This window comes from Thalassophryne amazonica, chromosome 4 (genome assembly GCF_902500255.1).
Source record: "Thalassophryne amazonica chromosome 4, fThaAma1.1, whole genome shotgun sequence".
Taxonomy (NCBI): Eukaryota; Metazoa; Chordata; class Actinopteri; order Batrachoidiformes; family Batrachoididae; genus Thalassophryne; species Thalassophryne amazonica.
This window is the reverse complement of record NC_047106.1, coordinates 2,424,358-2,444,492: the sequence shown is the minus strand read 5'-3', so window position 1 is coordinate 2,444,492 and position 20,135 is coordinate 2,424,358. Positions and strand designations below refer to the sequence as shown.

Here is a 20,135-nt window from a genome sequence, read left to right as displayed (position 1 = left end):
ACTTACAATTGAGGAATATCCCCACAGGATAGAGGTAGCATCAAACCAGATTGGCAACAGTAATAACAAGGTTTTAATTAAACACAGGAAGAAAAAAAAAATGAATAAAGAATATAGCAAAAATACTCTCAGGGTTACAATATAAATTAGAACTTGGCATTAAACATTAACATTGTGTGGCAGCGAAAAAGAGAGCAGAGAGAATATATATATATATTATAATATAAACTGTTGATGGATCCTCATTCCAATGTATTTTTTCTTGTATTGTTTTTCCCCTCCCTTTTATGGTCTTCAGGTGCCTACTGCTGTGTTTACACATAGGCAGGACGCGTTACGAATGTCATATTTGCATCATTCTTGGCACATTCCTGACATTCTTAACGTGACTTAATGCATCATGTCGTGGAAGTCGCAACTGAGTGTGTTGATCTGTCTTGATTAGTGTTGATCCTAAAGCGTGACAGCATTCTTCTCTCACGTGTGCACAATTAAACCCTCCTGCACCGCATTCAGTTTCATTGCTGCAGCATGCTGAAGGACAGTGCTTTTTCCAACATGGAAAAAGCACGCAACAACATGGAAACTTATTCTTGACTGTGCGTAATGGTTCCTGATCATTTTCCAGCAACACGTTCCATTAATCGTAATGCGTGGTATCAGGTTGCAGCAGTTCCTGAAGACACCTGACGCCTCTGCCTCAAATCATCACATTCGTGATCAGCGGCCAAGAATGTGTACTTTGTGACATTCATGACTTGTCGTTATCAATCAATCAATCAATCAACTTTTTTCTTATATAGCGCCAAATCACAACAAACAGTTGCCCCAAGGTGCTCCATATTGCAAGGCAAGGCCATACAATAATTATGAAAAACCCCAACGGTCAAAACGACCCCCTATGAGCAAGCACTTGGCAACAGTGGGAAGGAAAAACTCCCTTTTAACAGGAAGAAACCTCCAGCAGAACCAGGCTCAGGGAGGGGCAGTCTTCTGCTGAGACTGGTTGGGGCTGAGGGAAAAAACCAGGAAAAAGACATGCTGTGGAGGGGGGCAGAGATCGATCACTAATGATTAAATGCAGAGTGATGCATACGGAGCAAAAAGAGAAAGAAACAGTGCATCATGGGAACCCCCCCACAATCTACGTCTAAAGCAGCATAACCAAGGGATGGTCCAGGGTCACCCGATCCAGCCCTAACTATAAGCCTTAGCGAAAAGGAAAGTTTTAAGCCTAATCTTAAAAGTAGAGAGGGTATCTGTCTCCCTGATCTGAATTGGGAGCTGGTTCCACAGGAGAGGAGCCTGAAAGCTGAAGGCTCTGCCTCCCATTCTACTCTTACAAACCCTAGGAACTACAAGTAAGCTCGCAGTCTGAGAACGAAGCGCTCTAATGGGGTAATATGGTACTACGAGGTCCCTAAGATAAGATGGGACCTGATTATTCAAAACCTTATAAGTAAGAAGAAGAATTTTAAATTCTATTCTAGAATTAACAGGAAGCCAATGAAGAGAGGCCAACACGGGTGAGATATGCTCTCTCCTGCTAGTCCCCGTCAGTACTCTAGCTGCAGCATTCTGAACCAACTGAAGGCTTTTTAGGGAACTTTTAGGACAACCTGATAATAATGAATTACAATAGTCCAGCCTAGAGGAAATAAATGCATGAATTAGTTTTTCAGCATCACTCTGAGACAAGACCTTTCTGATTTTAGAGATATTGCGTAAATGCAAAAAAGGCAGTCCTACATATTTGTTTAATATGCGCTTTGAATGACATATCCTGATCAAAAATGACTCCAAGATTTCTCACAGTATTACTAGAGATCAGGGTAATGCCATCCAGAGTAACGATCTGGTTAGACACCATGCTTCTAAGATTTGTGGGGCCAAGTACAATAACTTCAGTTTTATCTGAGTTTAAAAGCAGGAAATTAGAGGTCATCCATGTCTTTATGTCTGTAAGACAATCCTGCAGTTTAGCTAATTGGTGTGTATCCTCTGGCTTCATGGATAGATAAAGCTGGGTATCTTCTGCGTAACAATGAAAATTTAAGCAATACCGTCTAATAATACTGCCTAAGGGAAACATGTATAAAGTGAATAAAATTGGTCCTAGCACAGAACCTTGTGGAACTCCATAATTAACTTTAGTCTGTGAAGAAGATTCCCCATTTACATGAACAAACTGTAATCTATTAGACAAATATGATTCAAACCACCGCAGCGCAGTGCCTTTAATACCTATGACATGCTCTAATCTCTGTAATAAAATTTTATGGTCAACAGTATCAAAAGCAGCACTGAGGTCCAACAGAACAAGCACAGAGATAAGTCCACTGTCCGAAGCCATAAGAAGATCATTTGTAACCTTCACTAATGCTGTTTCTGTACTATGATGAATTCTAAAACCTGACTAAAACTCTTCAAATAGACCATTCCTCTGCAGGTGATCAGTTAGCTGTTTTACAACTACCCTCTCAAGAATCTTTGAGAGAAAAGGAAGGTTGGAAATTGGCCTATAATTAGCTAAGATAGCTGGGTCAAGTGATGGCTTTTAAGTAATGGTTTAATTACTGCCACCTTAAAGGCCTGTGGTACATAACCAACTAACAAAGATAGATTGATCATATTTAAGATTGAAGCATTAAATAATGGTAGGACTTCCCTTGAGCAGCCTGGCAGGAATGGGGTCCAATAAACATGCCGATGGTTTGGACGAAGCAACCAATGAAAATAACTCAGACAGAACAACCGGAGAGAAAGAGTCTAACCAAATACCGGCATCACTGAAAGCAGCCAAAGATAACGATACATCTTTGGGATGGTTATGAGTAATTTTTTCTCTAATAGTCAAAATTTTGTTAGCAAAGAAAGTCATGAAGTCATTACTAGTTAAAGTTAATGGAATACTCAGCTCAATAGAGCTCTGACTCTTTGTCAGCCTAGCTACAGTGCTGAAAAGAAACCTGAGGTTATACTTATTTTCTTCAATTAGTGATGAGTAGAAAGATGTCCTAGCTTTACGGAGGGCTTTTTTATAGAGCAACAAACTCTTTTTCCAGGCTAAGTGAAGATCTTCTAAATTAGTGAGACGCCATTTCCTCTCCAACTTACGGGTTATCTGCTTTAAGCTACGAGTTTGTGAGTTATACCACGGAGTCAGACACTTCTGATTTAAAGCTCTCTTTTTCAGAGGAGCTACAGCATCCAAAGTTGTCTTCAAAGAGGATGTAAAACTATTGACGAGATACTCTATCTCCCTTACAGAGTTTAGGTAGCTACTCTGCTCTGTGTTGGTATATGACATTAGAGAACATAACGAAGGAATCATATCCTTAAACCTAGTTACAGCGCTTTCTGAAAGACTTCTAGTGTAATGAAACTTATTCCCCACTGCAGGGTTGTCCATCAGGGTAAATGTAAATGTTATTAAAAAATGATCAGACAGCAGGGAGTTTTCAGGGAATACTGTTAAGTCTTCTATTTCCATACCATAAGTCAGAACAAGATCTAAGATATGATTAAAGTGGTGGGTGGACTCATTTACTTTTTGAGCAAAGCCGATAGAGTCTAATAATAGATTAAATGCAGTGTTGAGGCTGTCATTCTCAGCATCTGTGTGGATATTAAAATCGCCCACTATAATTATCTTATCTGAGCTAAGCACTAAGTCAGACAAAAGGTCTGAAAATTCACAGAGTTATGTGTAAATGCACCTTAAAACTGTCATTTATTCTTATCCATAGTCCAAACAAAAAGTGCATCCAGCTGTATTGCAGTGACGTCTACCAGTCAAAATGTAAATCAGCGTCTATGATATCAGTGTATATGATACTTATGATGGGCCCCGCTCTATTCACCACTGTATTCCACCACTGTATTCAAGGGGGGGGTCAGTCCTCCCTCTTTCACCTGAAATCTAGCACCAACTCCTTTGTCTTTGAGGAGTTAAGTGCCAGGTTATTTAGGGAGCACCAGGTAGTGAGGTTCAGGACCTCCTCTCTGTAGGCTGTCTCATTGTTGTTGTGAATCAGCCCAACCACAGTAGTTAGCGCACTCTGCTCCGATTGCTTTATGGCAGCCCTGTGTGAGCACTTTTTCACCGTCTGTTGTTGATGGATTCCAGTCAACCTGGTTGATGTGGCAGTAAAGTGTTGAATCTGGTGTTGGGTGGATCACAGTGTTAATGTTACACTCTTCCGTGTGTGTTCAGCCTGCTGCTTTTATTGAATATGAAACCTTTCGGTGTAATCCCGTATGTGCATGTTTTGCCGCTGGCTAAAGCTGGTTTAAAAGCGGGTCAAGCAAGATCTGGATTCTAAAATCCAGATTCACATCCCAAACACTTTCTTGTCTGGTGTCTTTGGTCTCCTCAGTTTTTTTCCGGTTTCTTTATCTCAAGCAGTCAGATTTGGTTGTGGGTTTTTTTTTTTTTTTTGACGTTGTGTTTTGTTACTTCCTGTCCAGGCTCCTACGCTGACACTGGAAGGCGGTCGACTGAAACGCTCCCTGCAGCTGGTACCTGGTCAAGACTTTGAGACTGTACCAGAGCCGGTGTGGCGAGCGCTCTATCACTGGTACGGCGCCAACCTCAGCCTGCCGCGACCGGTGAGCAAATAAACTCCTCAAGCTTTTTATACACTTTTATTATTTTATGGCATAAAAAAAGAAAACCTGATTTTAAATATAGACATTTCGTCACTGTGAAGAACAGAAGATTAAAAAAGCCTGTACGGTAATCCCATGCAGCCATTTCCAAATCTGATCCACCAGGATAATTTTTATTGACCTGATACATGAGAGACAACAGATCAGCGTGTGTGTGTGTGTGTGTGTGTGTGTGTGTGTGTGTGTGTGTGTGTGTGTGTGTGTGTGTGTGTGTTTGAGTACAGTAAGTAAATCACTGACTTTTACCAGCTTTAGAAATAGTTGTAGCATCTGTAATTCTCCATCCTATCACAGGGGGCAGACTGTTTGATTTTACCTGAGTTTACAGATGCTGGCGGACAAACGTTTTTCCAGCTCTTTTGTAACCCATGGTGTACAGTATTCATAACACACAAACAGGGTAGTAATAAATACACAACCACATCCTGCTGATTTTACTTCTCCTGTGTTAGCACGTTAGCCATGTGGAATATTGTTCTGCTGCCTAGTGCTGCTCCGGTTTCACACGGCTTCATATGTAAACAAAGATACTTCTGAGTAGTCGCCATTTCAAGTCCCGTGTCCATGTCGCAGCTCTACCATCGACATCACAAACACAGCCGTATGCAGAGACATTTTTTGCAACTGTGGGGTCCTCATATTCCTGAGGTTTTTGCACTCCTTTATGGCAACACACTTGGAGATAACACCCATGAAAGTAACGGTAAACAAACACTAGCAGTAATTACAAAATAAAGTGCATTGGCCAGGCCCTGCTCAGCCAACATCATCACTGTCTTTACACTACCAATAACGTGGAGCTGCTGGTATAGTGCCCCCCCCCCCCCCCCCCCCCCCCCCCCCACCAATGACCTTTAATCAGAGTAAGCGGTTGAAGATGAGTGTGTGAGTGAGATAATGTGGATCATGTAGTTCTGTTGTCTGGCGTGTCATCGTCATAAACCTTTAAACCTTCTGTCAGGATGTGTCGTGCAGCAGATAACTGAAATAATCCTTCAAATGGTGATAGAAGCACCAAATTCAGCACAAATACTCTTTAGACATGAACTCTTTGAAATTCGGTCATTAGGTGGCCATGTAGGGGTCAATTGAAGAATTACACAGGGGTCAAAATTAAAAGATGCTTCAATCATATTGAAACCTATACCAAATTATTTGTCTGATCATAAAAATTCCAAAAAAGGTACCGTTTGGACTGTCTGTGACTGAATGTTCTGGAGTTATGGGGTTAAAAACAGCAAGAATGGTAACAAAGGTCAGTTTCAGTTTGCAGTCAGGTATAGTCCAAACTATACTGTTGTGGAATCTCTGTACTTTGTACTAATCAGACAAATAATGTGATACAGTTTTCAGTCTGATTGGAGCATCCTGTGTAGTTCTTCAGTTGACACCTATCTGGCTGCCTATTGAAAATTCAAGTGGCCAATTAGTTTTTTCAAAAGAGGAACGTCTAAGGAGTATTTGTGCTGAATTTGGTGCTTGTATCAGCCCTTGCAGGATTCCTCTGTAAATATTCTGTTTTCTGCTGCACTAGTGTGATGATGAATCATGGCAGATTGGGCGCTGTGGTCCCAACAGGTCATCCTGGACAGTAGAACGAGCCAACCGGAGCTGGAGCTATTTCCTCGATACCTCCTTTTCCTCCGCCAGCAGCCGGCTACCCGCTCGCCTCAATCCAACATCTGGGTCAATATGGGTATGGCCAGCCTCCGAATGTTCCCACCGTATTTCCCCCCATCAAGAGGTAATGTAAGCCTGCAGCAAGACCACAGCCAACCGTCTGCCAACGTTTTGATTCAGCAGCCTGCACACCCCCTTAATCCACCTGGAGTGGGCTGATCCAGTTAAAGTGGTGTTCTTGGAGGGGGTCTGACTCGGTTTGGACGGGGTTCTGCAGTGAGCTGTGGAATGAACCACGTGCCCGTGAAGGGGAATCACTGCTTGTTAAACTTTTCTATCTGCACAGACTTTGCTGTTGTTGTTTATCACGGATCCAGAGCTGTGTCAAACCACGGCCACAGAGAAGTAGCAGCACAAAAGTACAAAACACAAACATTTTGAAGCTCTTAAAAGCATATATACAGTGGAGAAAATAAGTATTTGACCCCCTGTCAGTTTTGCAGGTTTTCCCACCTACAAAGAATGTAGTGGTCTGTAATTTTTATCGTAGGTTCACTTCAACTGTGAGAGACAGAATCTAAGACAAAAAAAATCCAGAAAATCACATTGTATGATTTTTAAATAATTAGCATTTTATTGCATAAAATAAGTATTGACCCCCTAGAAAAACAGCTTAACAATTGGTACAGAAACATTTGTCTGCCATTACAGAGGTCAGACGTTTCCTGTAGTTTTTCACCAGGTTTTCACACACTGCAGCAGGGATTTTGGTCCACTCCTCCATACAGATCTTCTCTAGATCTTTCAGGTTTGGAGTTTCAGCTCCCTCCAAAGATTTTCTATTGAGTTCAGGTCTGGAGACTGGCCAGGCCACTCCAGGACCTTGAAATGTTTCTTACGGAGCCCCTCCTTAGTTGCCCTGGCTGTGTGTTTGGGGTCATTGTCATGCTGGAAGACCCAGCCATGACCCATCTTCAATGCTCTTACTGAGGGAAGGAGGTTGTTTGCCAAAATCTCACAATATATGACCCCATCCATCCTCCCTTCAATACGGTGCAGTCGTCCTGTCCCCTTTGCAGAATACCACCCCTAGAGTATGATGTTTCCACCCCCATGCTTCACGGTTGGGATGTCTTCTACCAAGCTGCTTGCCTGTTGTCCTGTAGTCCATACCAGCCTTGTGCAGGTCTACAGTTTTGTCCCTGGTGTCCTTAGACAGCTCTTTGGTCTTGGCTGTGGTGGACAGGTTGGAGTGTGATTGATTGAGTGTGTGAACAGGTGTCTTTTATACAGGTAACAAGTTCAAACAGGTGCAATTAATTCAGGTAAAGAGTGCAGAATAAGAGGGCTTCTTAAAGAAAAAATTAACAGGTCTGTGAGAGCCAGAATTCTTGCTGGTTTGTAGGGGTGTCTCTCACAGTTGAAGTTTACCTGCAATAAAAATTACAGACCTCTACATTCTTTGTAGGTGGGAAAACCTGCAAAACTGACAGGGGTCAAATACTTATTTTCCCCACTGTACATTGGCTTTATAGCTCCACCTAAATGGTAAATGGACTGCTTTTATAGAGCGCTTTTCCATCTATATCAGAAGCTCAAAGTTGCACGGTTGCCGACAGGGTATAAAGTTAGCTGTGATGTGAACGTCACCGTCAGGGCCTAAATTTAGCCGTGATGTAAATGGTCACTGTCAGGGCCTAAATTTAGCCGTGATGTAAATGGTCACTGTCAGGGCCTAAATTTAGCCGTGATGTAAATGGTCGCTATCAGGGCCTAAATTTAGCCGGGACATGAACGGCTGTCATCAGGGTGCAAAGTTAATGGTGTAAACAATACCTCCGATACCTCCTTTGATGTAAACGGTCACGTCACAGTGTAAAGTTAGCTGGGACGTGAACGGTAGTCGTCAGGGTATAAAGCTAGCTGGGACGCAAACGGTTGACATCAGGGTGTAAAGTTTACTGTGATATATACTGTCACTGTCGGGGTGTAAAGTAGAGAAGCTTGAATCTTGTCAGCCGTGACGTAAACAGTCATCATCAAGGCGTAAAGTCAGCCGTGGCGTAAACAGTCGTCATCAAGGCGTAAAGTCAGCCGTGGCGTAAACAGTCGTCATCAAGGCGTAATGTCAGCTGTGGCGTAAACAGTCGTCATCAAGGCGTAATGTCAGCTGTGGCGTAAACAGTCGTCATCAAGGCGTAAAGTCAGCCGTGACGTAAACAGTCGTCATCAAGGCGTAATGTCAGCTGTGGCGTAAACAGTCGTCATCAAGGCGTAATGTCAGCTGTGGCGTAAACAGTCGTCATCAAGGCGTAATGTCAGCAGTGACGTAAACAGTCGTCATCAAGGCGTAATGTCAGCAGTGGCGTAAACAGTCGTCATCAAGGCGTAATGTCAGCCGTGGCGTAAACAGTCGTCATCAAGGCGTAAAGTCAGCCGTGGCGTAAACAGTCGTCATCAAGGCGTAAAGTCAGCCGTGACGTAAACAGTCGTCATCAAGGCGTAAAGTCAGCCGTGATGTAAACAGTCGTCATCAAGGCGTAAAGTCAACCGTGACGTAAACAGTCGTCATCAAGGCGTAAAGTCAGCCGTGGCGTAAACAGTCGTCATCAAGGCGTAAAGTCAGCCGTGGCGTAAACAGTCGTCATCAAGGCGTAAAGTCAGCCGTGCATCTATGGACTGCCCAAAATCCATAAACAGGACGTGCCACTCAGGCCTATTGTATGTAGCACAGATTCCATCACGTACAATTTGGCCAAGTACCTCAAGTGGATTTTGGCTCATCTAGTGGGTAACTCAGACCACCATGTGGAGAACACACAAGATTTTGTGAACAAGATCAAGGACTTACAGCTGGAGGCAGATGAAACTATGGTGTCATTTGATGTGACATCATTGTTCACCTGCATCCCCACTGCTGAGGCCGTTTCAGCTGTGAGGCAGAGACTGCTGGAGGATGTGTCTCTACTTGAAAGGACCAAACTCACACCAGACCACATCTGCCAACTCTTGGAGATCTGTCGCAACACCACGTATTTCCTGTTTAGGGGGAATTACTACAGGCAGATCCATGGTTGTGCAATGGGGTCTCCGGTATCCCCCATTGTGGCCAATCTGTACATGGAGCGAGTGGAGAAGACAGCCTTAACATCTTTCACGGGCATCTCTCCCAGTCACTGGTTCAGATATGTTGATGACACATGGGTTAAAATCAAGCAACAGCAAGTTGAGGACTTTACAGAACACATCAACTCGGTGGACGCCAACATCAAGTTCACACGTGAGGATGCCAGAAACAACCATTTAGCCTTCTTGGACTGTGATGTTACGATTGGAGAGAACAGGCAGCTCCAGACAGAGGTTTAAAGAAAACCAACTCACACTGACCAATAGCTGCTCTTTGGCTCAAACCACCCCCTTGAACACAAGCTCAGGGTGATCAGGACGCTTCAACACAGAGCCCTACAGGTGCCCACAACTGCAGAGGGAAGGGCTAAAGAACAACAACGTGTCTGGAAAGCCCTCACAGTATGTGGGTACCCACGATGGTCCCTGGACAAAGTGCAGAAGTCCCAGAGTTCAAAGAGACCAGATAGACAGGAGACGGAGACAAGAAGAAGAGGAGTGTCTCTCCCTTATTTAGCAGGAGTAGGGGAAAAACTACAGAGGATCTTCAGACAGCACAAAATCCCAGTTTACTCTAAACCGGTTAACACCTTGAGACAGAAATTAGTTCACCCTAAGGACAGGATCCCTAGTTACAAACAGAGCAATGTAGTGTATCATATCAGATGTCAGGAAAACTGTAACGAACACTACATAGGTGAGACAAAGCAACCTTTACACAAAAGGTTATACCAGCACCGCAGAGAGGGCACCAGTGGACCTCAGTCTGCGGTTTATCTCCACCTTAAAGACACTAACCACACGTTTGAGGACAAGGAAGTTAAAATATTAGCCAGAGAGAAGAAATGTTTTGAGAGAGGGATCAAGGAGGCATTCTTTGTGAAACGTTTGAAACCCAGCCTTAACCGGGGAGGGGGTCTGAGACACGCGTTGTCCCCTGTTTACAATGGGGTACTCAGGTCAAAGGAGTTTCAGTCTTTTGTTCATGGTAATGAGTCATTCACGTCATCAAGGGAGCCATCAGAAAGGCATCCATCCCATCATCAGAGGGACAGCTGTCCTGTCATTAGGTGTGCTAACTAGAGCACAGTAGTTGCTAATTAGAGCTATTGTTTAGTCACTAGCCTATAGCAGTCTGCCTCTCAGTAGGAGGGGTCTGGTTAGGTTTAAAACTCCAGCTTTTGTTGGCTTCTGTTTTATTCTTCTCTACAAGAGTCAAGACAGAAGTCAGACTTCCAGAGCAAGAATTTTAGCTGAGGAAGCTTCTGCGATTTGAAGCGAAACGTCCTCGCATCAAGCAACCCAGTCCAGTCGAAGATTCAAGCTTCTCTACTATGGAAACCACCTGGACAACTGAGAGCCTACACAGAAACGTCAGGGTGTAAAGTTTACTGTGATATATACTGTCACTGTTGGGGTGTAAAGTCAGCCATGACGTAAACAGTCGTCATCAAGGTGTAAAGTCAGCTGTGACGTCAACAGTTGTCGTCAGGGTGTAAAGTTAACTGTGATGTAAACTGTCACTGTCAGGGTGTAAAGTCAGCCATGGCGTAAATGTTTGTGCATACAACTAGACGTTTGGTGAGACCTGACTTCTTCTGATGTCTGTGAGATGCAATAAAATATTTCATCACAAAGGCAAAGTAAAATAATTTAAAGAATTCAGTCTGTCACCAGCTGACCAGAAGTACAGAACACATTTATTTGCTCTTAAACCAGTTCAACAAAAGAAGTAAGACTAAGGTGGACAGTTGTTCAGGGGGATCTGATCCTCACCACATCTGGACGACAACCGTCAGAGCAGACTGTGAGCATCGTTCTGGTTATTATCCCCTGGTGGAATATTCCACAAACCATCATCCTGACAAGAGAAAACAGCTCTCCACCGCAAGTTCCTGCAACGGCAAGACTGTCCTGATAGAAAAGAATTCCAAATCGGACACCAATTACATCAATCAATCAATCATTTCAATGACTTTTAATATTGATTTAACAAAACTAATGCAGATTGGTTATTTGATGTAAGTAGACTAAGATGATTGACCAGTGAACGTGTGCTGATTCTTGCTGCTTTCTTACAGCTAATCCTCTCATTCACACACTTTCACATACACATTCACTGCACGTGCAGGTTTTCAGCCTGCAGTTTTCTCACTGCGTGCAAATAACTGACCTGTAAATAACTGACACGTGCACTGTGCAAATAACTGACCTGTAAATAACTGACTTAAGAATAACTGACACGTGCACTGTGCAAATAACTGACCTGTAAATAACTGACTTAAGAATAACTGACACGTGCACTGTGCAAATAACTGACCTGTAAATAACTGACTTAAGAATAACTGACACGTGCACTGTGCAAATAACTGACCTGTAAATAACTGACTTAAGAATAACTGACACGTGCACTGTGCAAATAACTGACCTGTAAATAACTGACTTAAGAATAACTGACACGTGCACTGTGCAAATAACTGACCTGTAAATAACTGACTTAAGAATAACTGACACGTGCACTGTGCAAATAACTGACTTAAGAATAACTGACACGTGCACTGTGCAAATAACTGACAAGTGCACTGTGCAAATAACTGACTTAAGAATAACTGACACGTGCACTGTGCAAATAACTGACACGTAAATAACTGACTTAAGAATAACTGACACGTGCACTGTGCAAATAACTGACACGTAAATAACTGACTTAATAATAACTGACACGTGCACTGTGCAAATAACTGACACGTAAATAACTGACTTAATAATAACTGACACGTGCACTGTGCAAATAACTGACACGTAAACAACAAGAGCAGTCTGAGATTTCTGACGTCCTCCAAGGGCTGATGAGGACTCAAAATAAAATGTGATTCACATCGTGTCCTGGACTTTACCTGGATCCAGATTCCACAACACAATGCAATAACTGCATACTGATCCAGAACGGTCCGACTGATCAGGATGCTGCAATCTGTATTTAATTCACAAGTTGAAACAAAGTAGTGTCTTCCTGATCTTGATTTTACATCGTGATGTCGTATCTGTCAGCTGCAGAACCTGCATATTGATCCGTATCCCAACATCCAACACTAACAGACTCTTCTTTTGTACAACAGCCACATGTGATTTGCATTTTGTCAAGATTAATCAAGCAGATTTGAGATGATCCTCCAAATGGTGAAAATCTAAGAAATGATCCACAATCACGATCTTGATCCTGATCCACTCCAAAATATAATGGAGTCTTCCATGACCTAATATCTGTCGCTGGTGAAACTTTTGTCTAAATCCGTGCAGTAGTTTTGATGTAATCCTGCTAAAAGACAAATAAACATCAAGGATTTTATTCACAGCACTTCACTTTTTCCATATTTTGTTATGCTGCAGTCTTATTCCAAAATGGAGTAAATTCATTTTTTTCCCCACAATATTATACACACAACACCCCATAATGACAACATGGAAAAAGGTTTTTTTTTTTTTGTCTTTTTGAAAATTTATTAAAAATAAAAATGGAAAACTAAAATAATCACATGTACCTACGTGTTCACAGCTTTTGCTCAATACTTTGTTGATGCATCTTTTGCAGCAACTACAGCCTCAAGTCAATGTCGGACTCTGTAGTTTTCTCTGGGCCCCTCCCCAATCGGACCGGGAGTGACATGTTTAGCCGCATGTTCTCCTTGAATTGCTGGCTGTCTGAGTGGTGTCCAAAAAATGATGTGGGCTTAATAGATAATTGGCAAAGCTTCTGGGGAAAACCTGGTCTTGTTAGGAGAGACGGCATCCATCCCACTTTGGATGGAGCAGCTCTCATTTCTAGAAATCTGGCCAATTTTCTTAAATCCTCCAAACCGTGACTATCCAGGGTTGGGACCAGGAAGCAGAGTTGTAGTCTTACACACCTCTCTGCAGCTTCTCTCCCCCTGCCATCCCCTCATTACCCCATCCCCGTAGAGACGGTGCCTGCTCCCAGGCCACCAACAACCAGTAAAAATCTATTTAAGCATAAAAATTCAAAAAGAAAAAATAATATAGCACCTTCAACTGCACCACAGACTAAAACAGTTAAATGTGGTCTATTAAACATTAAATCTCTCTCTTCTAAGTCCCTGTTAGTAAATGATATAATAATTGATCAACATAGGATTAGCAGCAATCTTCCACTCCAGCTTATTAATTAATCAAAAACCCAGACAGAGGTTTAATTCATTTGAAAGCTTGACTCTTAGTCTTGTCCATCCAAATTGGAAGTCCCAAAAACCAGTTTTATTTGTTGTTATCTATCATCCTCCTGGTCGTTACTGTGAGTTTCTCTGTGAATTTTCGGACCTTTTGTCTGACTTAGTGCTTAGCTCAGATAAGATAATTATAGTGGGTGATTTTAACATCCACACAGATGCTGAGAATGACAGCCTCAACACTGCATTTAATCTATTGTTAGACTCGATTGGTTTTGCTCAAAATGTAAGTGAGTCCACCCACCACTTTAATCATACCTTAGATCTTGTTCTGACTTATGGTATGGAAATCTCGTCAATAGTTTTATATCCTCATTGAGGACAACTTTGGATGCTGTAGCTCCTCTGAAAAAGAGAGCTTTAAATCAGAAGTGCCTGACTCCGTGGTATAACTCACAAACTCGCAGCTTAAAGCAGATAACCCGTAAGTTGGAGAGGAAATGGCGTCTCACTAATTTAGAAGAGCTTCACTTAGCCTGGAAAAAGAGTCTGTTGCTCTATAAAAAAGCCCTCCGTAAAGCTAGGACATCTTACTACTCATCACTAATTGAAGAAAATAAGAACAACCCCAGGTTTCTTTTCAGCACTGTAGCCAGGCTGACAGAGTCAGAGCTCTATTGAGCCGAGTATTCCTTTAACTTTAACTAGTAATGACTTCATGACTTTCTTTGCTAATAAAATTTTAACTATTAGAGAAAAAATTACTCATAACCATCCCAAAGACATATCGTTCTCTTTGGCTGCTTTCAGTGATGCCGGTATTTGGTTAGACCCTTTCTCTCCGATTGTTCTGTCTGAGTTATTTTCATTAGTTACTTCTTCGTCTTTATTAGTTGGCTATGTACCACAGGCTTTTAAGGTGGCAGTAATTAAACCATTACTTAAAAAAACAGCTAATTATAGGCCAATCTCCAACCTTCCTTTTCTCTCAAAAATTCTTGAAAGGGTAGTTGTAAAACAGCTAACTGATCATCTGCAGAGGAATGGTCTATTTGAAGAGTTTCAGTCAGGTTTTAGAATTCATCATAGTACAGAAATAGCATTAGTGACGGTTACAAATGATCTTCTTATGGCCTCAGACAGTGGACTAATCTCTGTGCTTGTTCTGTTAGACCTCAGTGCTGCTTTTGATACTGTTGACCATAAAATTTTATTACAGAGATTAGAGCATGCCATAGGTATTAAAGGCACTTAGCTGCGGTGGTTTGAATCATATTTATCTAATAGATTACAATTTGTTCATGTAAATGGGGAATCTTCTTCACAGACTAAGGTTAATTATGGCGTTCCACAAGGTTCTGTGCTAGGACCAATTTTATTCACTTTATACATGTTTCCCTTAGGCAGTATTATTAGACAGCATTGCTTAAATTTTCGTTGTTACACAGCTGATACCCAGCTTTATCTATCCACGAAGCCAGAGGACACACACCAATTAGCTAAACTGCAGGATTGTCTTACAGACATAAAGACGTGGATGACCTCTAATTTCCTGCTTTTAAACTCAGATAAAACTGAAGTTATTGTACTTGGCCCCACAAATCTTAGAAACATGGTGTCTAACCAGATCCTTACTCTGGATGGCATTACCCTGACCTCTAGTAATACTGTGAGAAATCTTGGAGTCATTTTTGATCAGGATATGTCATTCAAAGCGCATATTAAACAAATATGTAGGACTGCTTTTTTGCATTTGCGCAATATCTCTAAAATTAGAAAGGTCTTGTCTCAGAGTGATGCTGAAAAACTAATTCATGCATTTATTTCCTCTAGGCTGGACTATTGTAATTCATTATTATCAGGTTGTCCTAAAAGTTCCCTGAAAAGCCTTCAGTTAATTCAAAATGCTGCAGCTAGAGTACTAACAGGGACTAGAAGGAGAGAGCATATCTCACCCATATTGGCCTCTCTTCATTGGCTTCCTGTTAATTCTAGAATAGAATTTAAAATTCTTCTTCTTACTTATAAGGTTTTGAATAATCAGGTCCCATCTTATCTTAGGGACCTCATAGTACCATATCACCCCAATAGAGCGCTTCGCTCTCAGACTGCAGGCTTACTTGTAGTTCCTAGGGTTTGTAAGAGTAGAATGGGAGGCAGAGCCTTCAGCTTTCAGGCTCCTCTCCTGTGGAACCAGCTCCCAATTCAGATCAGGGAGACAGACACCCTCTCTACTTTTAAGATTAGGCTTAAAACTTTCCTTTTTGCTAAAGCTTATAGTTAGGGCTGGATCAGGTGACCCTGAACCATCCCTTAGTTATGCTGCTATAGACTTAGACTGCTGGGGTGTTCCCATGATGCACTGAGTGTTTCTTTCTCTTTTTGCTCTGTATGCACCACTCTGCATTTAATCATTAGTGATTGATCTCTGCTCTCTTCCACAGCATGTCTTTTTCCTGGTTCTCTCCCTCAGCTCCAACCAGTCCCAGCAGAAGACTGCCCCTCCCTGAGCCTGGTTCTGCTGGAGGTTTCTTCCTGTTAAAAGGGAGTTTTTCCTACACACTATCGCCAAGTGCTTGCTCACAGGGGGTCGTTTTGACCATTAGGGTTTTTCTGTAATTATTGTATGGCTTTGCCTTACAATATGAAGTGCCTTGGGGCAACTGTTTGTTGTGATTTGGCGCTATATAAATGAAATTGATTTGATTTGATTTGAAGTCTTCTTGAATCTGACACCACAAGCTTGGTGCACCTATCTTTAGGCAGTTTGGTTCAGTCCTCTTTGCAGCACCTCTCAAGCTCCATCAGGTTGGATGTGGAGCGTCGGTGCACAGACATTTTCAGATCTCTCCAGAGATGTTCAGTCGGATTCAGGTCTGGGCTCTGGCTGGGCCACTCAAGGATATTCACAGAGTTTTCCTGAAGCCACTCCATTGATATCTTGGCTGTGTGTTTAGGGTCATTGTCCTGCTGAAAGATGAACCCTCATCCCAGTCTGAGGTCAAGAGTGCTCTGGTGCAGGTTTTCATCCAGGATGTCTCTGTACATTGCTGCATTCATCTTTCCCTCAATCCTGACTAGTCTCCCAGTTCCTGCTGCTGAAACACATCCCCACAGCATGATGCTGCCACCACCATGCTTCACTGTAGGGATGGTGTCTGGTTTCCTCCAAACATGACACCAAAGTGTTCAGTCTTTGTCTCATCAGACCAAAGAATTTTGTTTCTCCTGGTCTGAGAGTCCTTCAGGTGCCTTTTGACACATTCCAGGTGGGCTGCCATTTCCGTCTGGTCACTCTACCATACAGGCCTGATTGGTGGATTGCTGCAGAGATGATTGTCCTTCTGGAAGGTTCTCTCTCCACAGAAGAATGCTGGAGCTCTGACACGGTGACCATTGGGTTCTTGGTCACCTCTGACTGAGGTCCTTCTCCCCTGATCACTCAGTTTAGATGGGCAACCAGCTCTAGGAAGAGTCTTGGTGGATCCAATTTTCTTCCATTTACAGATGATGGAGACCACTGTGCTGAAAGCAGCAGAAATGTGTCTGTACCCTTCCCCAGATTTGTGCCTTGAGACAATCCTGTCTCTGAGGTCTACAGACAATTCCTTTGACTTCATGCTTGGTTTGTGCTCTGACTGTCAGCTGTAGGACCTTATATGTAGACAAGTGTGTATCTTTCCTAATCATGTCCAATCAACTGACTTTACCCCAGGTGGACTCCAATTAAGCTGTAGAAACATCTCAGCGATGATCAGTGGAAACAGGAGGCACGTGAGCTCAATTTTGAGCTTTGTGGCAACGACTGTGAATACTTATGGACATGTGATTTCTTAGTTTTTGGTTTGTTTGTTGTTTTTTTTTTTATTATAAATTTGCAAAAGAAAAAAAAAAAACATTGTCATTATGGGATATTGTGTGTAGAATCTTGAGGAAAAAATAAATAAATTGTATCCATTTTGGAATAAGGCTGTAACAAAACAAAATGTGGATACTGCACTGTGAATACTTTCTGGATGCACTACAAACAAGAGCAGTCAGAGATTTCTGACATCCACCAGTCCAGATCATCTCCAAAATTCAGTGGCTTCTTCCATGTTTCAATATCTGTCTGTGGTGCAGTTTTGGTGCAAATCTGTGAAGTAGGTTTGACAGTAATACTGCTAACAGACAGACAAATAAGTAAACCCCGATGATTTTATTACATCCTTGGTGGACGTAATAAATGAAACGTGCTCTGTGCAAAACATCCAGTGACCAAATTTGACTTTAGATTTATTCTGTCTATATTTTAAACAGCAGACTTGCTGATATGTGGTGTGTGTGTGTGTGTGTGTGTGTGTGTGTGTGTGTGTGTGTGTGTGTGTGTGTGTGTGTGTGTGTGTGTGTGTGTGTGTGTGTGTGTGTGTGTGTGTGTGTGTTGACAGGTAACGTGCCCTCCCCCAGTGCTCCTATGAAGCGTGTGTTGGCGTGCACCGGCTGCTTCAGTCGCATGGGCACCATCAAAGACATTCACCTTTACTTGTCCCAGAGACTCCGCATCAAGGAGGAGGACATGAGACTGTGGCTCTACAACAGTGAGGTGAGGTCAGCTCAGGGCAGGACTCTGAGGCTCCACTTCTGTCCTGCACGACCTTTCTGTCTGCCAAGTTTGAAACGGCACAAAGAAAAAACAAAACAGGGTTTTTAAATAAACATGTTTTTGTGCATTCAGCTTGAACAAATGAAAAGAAGTTTGTATTGCAGTAATGAAAATTATATCTGTTCAGAAGTTTTCATCCCCCCTTTTTGAAACGTAAAACTCCTGTGAGCTCTTTGGGTCCCTCTAAGCGGCTTTTGGATCTTCTCATAGAAACACAAACAGTCTGGGACTGTATAGTAAATCTGTGTGCAGGAGGCAGTTCTTAAAACTGGAGTGACCATGCAAGAAGAAGACAAGTGATTGAAGCCACCAAGATGCCCAGACGGCTCTGAAGGAGTTACAAGCTTCTGTGGTTGTGATTGGAACTACTTGTCTTTTGTGTCACCAGTTATAGAGCTTCATGGTGGAGCAGAGAAGGATGTTAATAGGAGAACAGAAGGAAGCTCAGCTCAGGTCTTCAGTGTGCCCCCTGGAGAACATGGAACAGACGTTTCATGTCTTTATCAGAAAATCCTTAATCAGGACATCCCTGGTCAGGTGCAAACGTTTAAAAGTTTTCTTCTTTTTCCAGAACTACCTCACTCTTCTGGATGATGAAGACCACATGCTGGAAAGTCTAAAGATCCAGGATGACCAGCAGCTCGTTATTGAGGGTAAGAAACCTTCCCCATGTTGAGTGGAGACAGAAAGAGTCTGTTGACCCAAAACCATTTTCTTCTCCTCAGTCAGGAACAAAGACATGAGCTGGCCGGAGGAGATGTCTTTCATTGCTAACAGCAGCAAGATGGACAGACACAAAGGTAAATAGGACCACAGACGTAAAGGTGAATAGGACCACAGACGTAAAGGTGAATAGGACCACAGGCTCAAAGGTGAATAGGACCACAGACGTAAAGGTGAATAGGACCACAGGCTCAAAGGTGAATAGGACCACAGACGTAAAGGTGAATAGGACCACAGACGTAAAGGTGAATAGGACCACAGGCACAAAGGTGAATAGGACCACAGGCACAAAGGTGAATAGGACCACAGGCACAAAGGTGAATAGGACCACAGGCTCAAAGGTGAAGAGGACCACAGGCTCAAAGGTGAATAGGACCACAGGCTCAAAGGTGAATAGGACCACAGGCTCAAAGGTGAATAGGACCACAGGCACAAAGGTGAATAGGACCACAGGCACAAAGGTGAATAGGACCACAGGCTCAAAGGTGAAGAGGACCACAGACGTAAAGGTGAAGAGGACCACAGACGTAAAGGTGAAGAGGACCACAGGCACAAAGGTGAATAGGACCACAGGCACAAAGGTGAATAGGACCACAGGCTCAAAGGTGAAGAGGACCACAGACGTAAAGGTGAAGAGGACCACAGGCACAAAGGTGAAGAGGACCACAGGCACAAAGGTGAATAGGACCACAGACGTAAAGGTGAATAGGACCACAGACGTAAAGGTGAATAGGACCACAGGCACAAAGGTGAATAGGACCACAGGCACAAAGGTGAATAGGACCACAGACGTAAAGGTGAAGAGGACCACAGGCGCAAAGGTGAATAGGACCACAGGCGCAAAGGTGAATATAAATGGGACCACAGACGGACACAACCTGTGTCCGTCTGTGTGGAGTTTGCATGTTCTCCTCGTGTCTGTGTGAGTTTCCTCCAGGTGCGCCGGCTTCCTCCCACATCCAAAGACATGCAGGTTAGATGGACTGGAAACTTTAAATTGTCCGTAGGTGTGAATGTGTTTGTTTGTCTGTATGTGTCCCTGAGACAGACTGGCGTGCTGTCCAGGGTGAACCCGCCTCACGCTCTATGACTGCTGGGATAGGCTCCAGCCCCCCGTGACCTTTAATTGGAGTAAGCGGTTGAAGATGTGTGAGTGAGACAGGCGCAAA

General features: G+C 42.9%; 1 protein-coding gene across 1 annotated transcript in view; it reads left to right on the top strand.

Annotated features, from left to right (window-relative positions):
- The window catches only part of usp32 (ubiquitin specific peptidase 32), a 215,450-nt gene that overhangs the window by 142,734 nt on the left and 52,581 nt on the right, over positions 1-20,135 (top strand). Inside the window, exons 15-19 of the mRNA XM_034169021.1 lie at positions 4,471-4,611; positions 6,250-6,367; positions 18,029-18,183; positions 18,815-18,896; positions 18,969-19,043. Coding sequence (XP_034024912.1) covers positions 4,471-4,611; positions 6,250-6,367; positions 18,029-18,183; positions 18,815-18,896; positions 18,969-19,043 — 571 coding nt within the window. The remainder of the gene's footprint in view (positions 1-4,470; positions 4,612-6,249; positions 6,368-18,028; positions 18,184-18,814; positions 18,897-18,968; positions 19,044-20,135) is intronic.